Genomic DNA, 6,000 nt, shown 5'->3' with positions numbered 1-6,000 from the left:
CCCTTCTCCGCTCCTCTCTGCTCCCGCGATGGGAAAAGTTGGCGCCGGCGGCAGCTCCGCAGCCCGGCTGAGTGCGCTTCTCGCCGGAGCGGGGCTTTTGGTCCTCTGCGCCCCGGGCGCCTGCAGCAGCGGTTCTTGCTGCCCCCCACCGCACCCCAACTCGGCTGGACGCTGGACCACGACCCCCGGGGGCTTTTTCCACCAAGGACCGTCAGGCAGGGCTCCTGCCACGCCCCTGCCGCTTCTTGTGCGCCCCCTGTTTGCAGTGGCCCCCGGGGACCGAGCGCTATCCCTGGAGCGGGCCCGGGGCACCGGGGCGTCGGTGTCGGTTGCCGCACGCTCCAGCCGAAGGAGACGAAGTGGAGCGGTTCAGGAGAAGGCAGAAAGGGTAGAGGGCTCCAGTAGGAGCCCCCGGGGAGTACTGAGGGATGGAGGGCAGCCAGAGCTTGGGACTCGGGAGCGGGACCTGGACAAAGCCACCCGCTTCCGAATGGAGGAGCTGAGACTGACCAGCACCACGTTTGCACTGACAGGAGACTCCGCACACAACCAAGCCATGGTCCATTGGTCCGGCCACAACAGCAGCGTGAGTAGATGGGGACTGGGGGCAAAGGAGTGAAAGATGGAAAGGGTTAAAGTCCACTGTTTGGTCTGATGGAGAATTGGGGGAAATGGGTCTTGTGAGATCCTGCAAACTGAAGTCTTCTCTGCCCTCCTCCCTCAGGAGTTAATATAACCTACTATGAGGCTAACCTCCACCTCCCTCTCCTACCCAAATCATCAGAGCCCTCTCCACATCCCAAAGGAAGATTCCAACTGAGCAGCAAATCCCTATTTACTAGTGTTTTCTTTTTCTTTTTTTTCTCTTTTTGGTGGTATAGGTGTGTAGAATGAAGATCAGGCCGACAAGGGGGTTAAAGTACTCAGTGTAGGCATGAAAGGGTTAAATTTCCAGACAAATGGACAGTGCCTCAAGTGACTGTGACTTTCCTTTTACTTGCTAGACTTATGGATGGGTTCAAGTCTGATCAAGAAGACTTATATATGGGGGCTTTTATTTTATTTTTATGTGGCACTCCTAACCCCTTCTTCACAGGATGGGGGAACTGCAGGGGAATATAAGGTGCCCTTTATTGGATTCTCTGTTTGGGGGACCGAGTGGATGCAAGTTTCAGGGCAGGAACTCTCCAGCATCTTCTAACAGCACTAGCAAGTGTGTTTTGAGAGCTGGGGCTTTCCAGCTCATGAAAGAGTGGTTGTTCTCTGGCATGATCAGTCTCAGGAAGATCAGATATATGCCAGTGACAACAGCTCCCTGTTCTCCCCCAGTGTCTGACCTCCTCTAGTGAGGAGCACAAATAAAGACTTGCCATTTCTGTTATGAAGGCAGGAAAACGATTGCTGGATTCCAAGAGGGGATTCCAGAGGACTCGGGGGTACAATGGCGTGGTCATGTCAGGGAAGGTTTTAGATTTTTTGAAAACCCTGTGTGTTTGCATTCTGAGGGGGCTATTACAGTTTCAACTGAACCCAGAAACTTCAATGAGCTGAAATACCAAAGAACTAGCTTTGACCAAAACAATTTAAAAGTATGGAAAGTTCTTTGAGCTGCCATGAATAGACAAGAAGAATCTAAAAATCAAAGACATAAAATGAAAAAAAAAATCCAAGTTTCAGCTTCAGTCAAGTCATTGGGGTTGTAGAGGTTGTAAGGTGCACAGTCTATGCAAACTACAACCTTTGGAAATGTTTTCTGTGGGGGTTTAAAAGCCAGATATTTCCGCTGTCGACTGTCACTTTTGTCTATTGTGCTCATTGTCCGGCTTTTAATTAGAGTTGTGAGCATTTTAAAATATGATCCATCATCACAGATTCCTTGTACTAAGGCAAATTGGGATACAAAGTATTTTGAATTGATGTCTCTGTCCTGAGAGTACCAGCAGAGTTTTCCCTACAATGCAGACTTCGTGACAGAGGCTATGGTTTTTATATGGTTCTTAGGAGTGGTTTAATCAAATAATTGAAGATGAAATTCTTTCCTTTCAAACCTGAACACCCTTGCCCTCATCCTGTACCTTAACTATCATGTCTTTCATATCATGGCCAAAAAAATTAATTCTGCAATTTGAACTTGAATTTTCTTAGACTGATGGAATAACTTTCACCTTCTTTAAGTGATGAATGCACAGCTCTGGCGTTAGGGGGAGATTTTAAACACATCAGACATGTTAGATCATGTTGTATTAAGAAGTAAAAAAAAAAAAAACTTTGGACTCAAGATATTTTTGGCTTTTAATGTAATTCGAGCTGTAAAAAATCACTTACCCACTAGACCTCTACTTTAGTTTCTGTCTTGAAAGATCTTGGAAAGAGTAAGAAAAGGAGAATATATCTTTGGCAAATTTTAACCTCCACTTAAGAAATGGCAGAAAGCACTGCCAGCCCTTAATATATTTTTTTAATAAATGGTGCTTATAAGTCCAGTATGGCTTATTAGGGTCAAGGCTTAAAATATGCAGGCAAGTCTGAGGTAATGTGGAAAACAATCAAGGTGGTGAGTGTTTAAGGTTTGAACAGTCCAATCCTGTTAACTAATGAGATGAGATTTCTACCCTCTGAAGTCTTTTATTCTGTATGATATCACCCCTCTCCTCTCCTGTCCCTTCCCTGCTCATTGCACACAATTGTTATTTTTTATATTTAATGTATGCATGCAGATATTGGAGAAGAGAAACAGTTTTTATCCAGGATCTCCAAAATAAAGCTAGTACTACTTTTCTGGACCAAACTCATAGGAGACACAAAGATTAAAATGCTTTTAAAGGGAAAGAAGGCAGAAAGAAACTTTTCTGGCAACTTTTTGAAAAAAAAAAAAAAAAAGAGCAGAGACTATAGAGTTCTAATGCTGTGTATTTGTGGCTTGACCATTACAAGTCTGTTGTGCTCTGGGCATGGAACACCTCATCTTTAAAGTGGGGGCAGTGGCTATCAAATTAATTACCAAGAATACCCCTTACACTTATTCGGAATTCTCTCACATCCCCCCAGAATGAAAGTCCAATAACTTAAACCCAAGGGCAAAATTGGGGGCTCCCATCTTTTTATAAATCCATTCAGGGACACAGGAAATCGATCCTCTAACACTGTCTCACCTTTAACTAAAAAAAAAAAAAAAACAATGCTAAGAAGAGCCTCTGATTACAATAACACCTGTGTTCAAGGTACAAATGTATGGTAATTATAGGCTGCCTGTCAAACTGGTGAGGGATTCTAGATTGTTCACTCACCTACTTCCCTCTCTCTTCTGCCCCCTCAGCCATTGGACTTGTGCGGTTGTGTAAAGACATGACTGTTTTGCCTCATCCGTGGGTGGGATGTGATTCCTCTATACTGCAGTCTTCTTGCTTGATGGAAACCGTTGCTAGAGTTGGTGGAACACCTGGGGGGATCTTCTGGCATGAAAGGTGCTGGGTATGAATCATTTGTCATGAGCTTGGTGCGTAAGGAAGAACATATTGTTCCTACCCTACTCATCCCAGGCATGCTGTGCCCTGATCTAAATTTATATAGTAATCCTTAGAGTTTTAAAAATATATTTGTCTATATGTGTGTGCATGATGGTGTATATGTTTATTCCTTATTTCCCTGGGATTTCAAAGTGCTACACTTACAAATTTTTAAAAAATCCTTGGTAGGTAGTAAGTAGGTAATAGGTAATGAGCATTAATATCTCTTCTTCATATTTTTATGCTGGAGTTAATTTTAATATTTCAATTCACCACTCCCCCTCTTTCTCACTGGCAATAGTGTTAAAAGATTTGTTAGCAGAAGCTTTTACTTGATTTATGTGTTGGCTTTATGATATCTTTAATGCTGCATTTATCAAAGGACATGGTGATTTGGCTGGTTTTCATGGATCTCTTTGCCTTTAATTGCCCTGGCACTTGACATTTACCATCGAACTTTAGTAAACAGAGTGCCAAGGAGGGGCCAGGTCGATGCCTGGCATTTATCATCTCACTTAATTTTCATGAAAACGTCATGAGTAGGTATTCTTGTTCCTATTACATGGAGGAGGAAGCTGAGGCTCTGGAAGGCTACATGAGTTGCTAAGAGGAATCAGCAGTTCAGGGGAAGAGCGGGACTGGCACTCAGGTTTATTCAACTCTAAAACCCTATAGGATGACTTGTCCTGTAGACTTTAAAGCAGGACAGAAAAACTCAGACCTTTCAGAAAAGTCATCCTCTTTTGACTTGATTTCTGATGGTGGGGAGGATGTGCTCTTGGCTGGAAGCTTTGTCTCCTTGTAGAAAAGCAAGGATTTCAATATGTGCCTGCCGCGTGGTGCTCTTTACCTCAGGTAGTGATCTGGTTTTCTCTCTTCTGCCCACCTCTTCATCTTTCTAAGACATGCAGTCTGCCTCTGGTGATTTGATGAGGGTAACCTGTGATCACTCAGCTTTCAGATGTTTTTCTGCAGGAATAAATAATGACAAATCTGATCTTATAGATGAGTTTGGAATCACACGCTTGATTTAACTATGTATTTTGGTAGACTGTTTGTTTTGACCCAACTTTTTGTTTTTTAAGCAAAATGATAAAAAGATTTTAGCTTTCTTTAGCAAGCCCACACAATTCCTTCTCTGATTGATATTTTATGCTTTTAATGAAATCTAATGTGAGGTTACACTGGAGGTAGTAGTATGGGAAACAAACAGACTTGGGTTCAAACCTTGACTCTCCTTGCCATTATCAAGACACTTAAATTCTTTGAGCCTCAGTCTCTTCATCTGCAATGAAGTTTGTCTTCAGTAGGCTTTTCCTGAAGCTTTGACATCAGATATGGTAAGGGAAATGCCTTGTATATAGTAAGTGCTCAATAAATGGTACTTTTTTTTAGGTGAAGAAAGTGTTCTTCACTGGAAATTACAAACCTTGGATTATATTCCTGACTGTATACAAAAATTGTGTATATAGTTAAAGCACGTTAAAATTTTGTGTCAACATTTTTATCCTCTGTGAAGTGACAGTAAGAGACTAGAACACCACTAAATTCCCTTACATGTTAAAATTAATTTAATACTTTGTTCAACCTGTAAGGTATTGGGTACCTGTGACATTTAAGTGATAGTACTGGGAGTGTTGAGGATGGAGAAATAATATAATGACCTACATTTTTGACCTGTGAGTGAGCAAACTTTTCATTTCACATGATTTTCCTTTTCTCACAGTTCATGTACATATCTGTTTATGGAAAATTGAGAACTTTTGGATCTAAGAAGGTATTCATGTAGATCTGGGCACATAGATTTTCAGCACAACACAGTTTATAGGTTTTTTGCATGACCTCTTCATGTTGAGGAACATGCTATCTCTGAATCAAAGGGGAGAAAAAGACTCAAGTGAATTGAAAAGTAAGCATCTCTTAGATATTCAGTGGGATTTTCTAGAGTAAATTGACACGAATATCAACTCAGGGAACTCTCCACATCCTTTAAAAGAGGAGCCTTAAGAACTCTTTTGTAAGTGAGGCTACACAAACAGGTGGAATAATACAATTTACTAATGAGAATAATAATTGCACACATGTCAGGAGTGACTTCTGTGTGCTGGCAGGATGCTGAGAGCCTTACATGAATTTTATTTACTTTTAATTCCACAAATACTTACTGAATTCCTTATATCCATCAGTCACTAGCATGGGGCGATTTGGGAGTTGAGCACCACAATGAAATCATCCTGCCCTCAAAGGGCTTTTGGTCCTGAACCCAAAGGCTCCTACTAAGAGACAGTGAGGGATGTGTGTTCTCTGAGGAGTTCCAGTGACGGCTGAAAATCTCTTGGCAGGGGTGGTCTTCAAGCTTTATTGCAGAGAGGGAACTTTGATGGAGCCTTGAAATACAGAGAAAATTTTAAGAAACGGTTGGAGATTAGGAAAAGGAATTTTGAGCTGAATGGATGACATGAATAAAGTTCAAGAGAAAAGACCTACATTACTA

General features: G+C 42.0%; 1 protein-coding gene across 7 annotated transcripts in view; it reads left to right on the top strand.

Annotated features, from left to right (window-relative positions):
• The window catches only part of Sorcs1 (sortilin related VPS10 domain containing receptor 1), a 469,029-nt gene continuing 463,029 nt past the window's right edge, over nt 1–6,000 (top strand). For 6 of the 7 annotated variants that reach the window (XM_048807293.1, XM_015494770.2, XM_015494769.2 and 3 more), the window contains exon 1: nt 1–586. In XM_048807293.1, coding sequence (XP_048663250.1) covers nt 29–586 — 558 coding nt within the window. In that variant the 5' untranslated portion in view covers nt 1–28. The remainder of the gene's footprint in view (nt 587–6,000) is intronic. The other variant, XM_048807294.1, reaches the window with a different exon arrangement.

The sequence above is a fragment of the Marmota marmota genome, unplaced genomic scaffold (genome assembly GCF_001458135.2).
Source record: "Marmota marmota marmota unplaced genomic scaffold, marMar, whole genome shotgun sequence".
NCBI classification, from domain to species: domain Eukaryota; kingdom Metazoa; phylum Chordata; class Mammalia; order Rodentia; family Sciuridae; genus Marmota; species Marmota marmota.
Note: the sequence above shows the minus strand (reverse complement) of the source record. Positions and strands in the feature narration are given on the sequence as shown.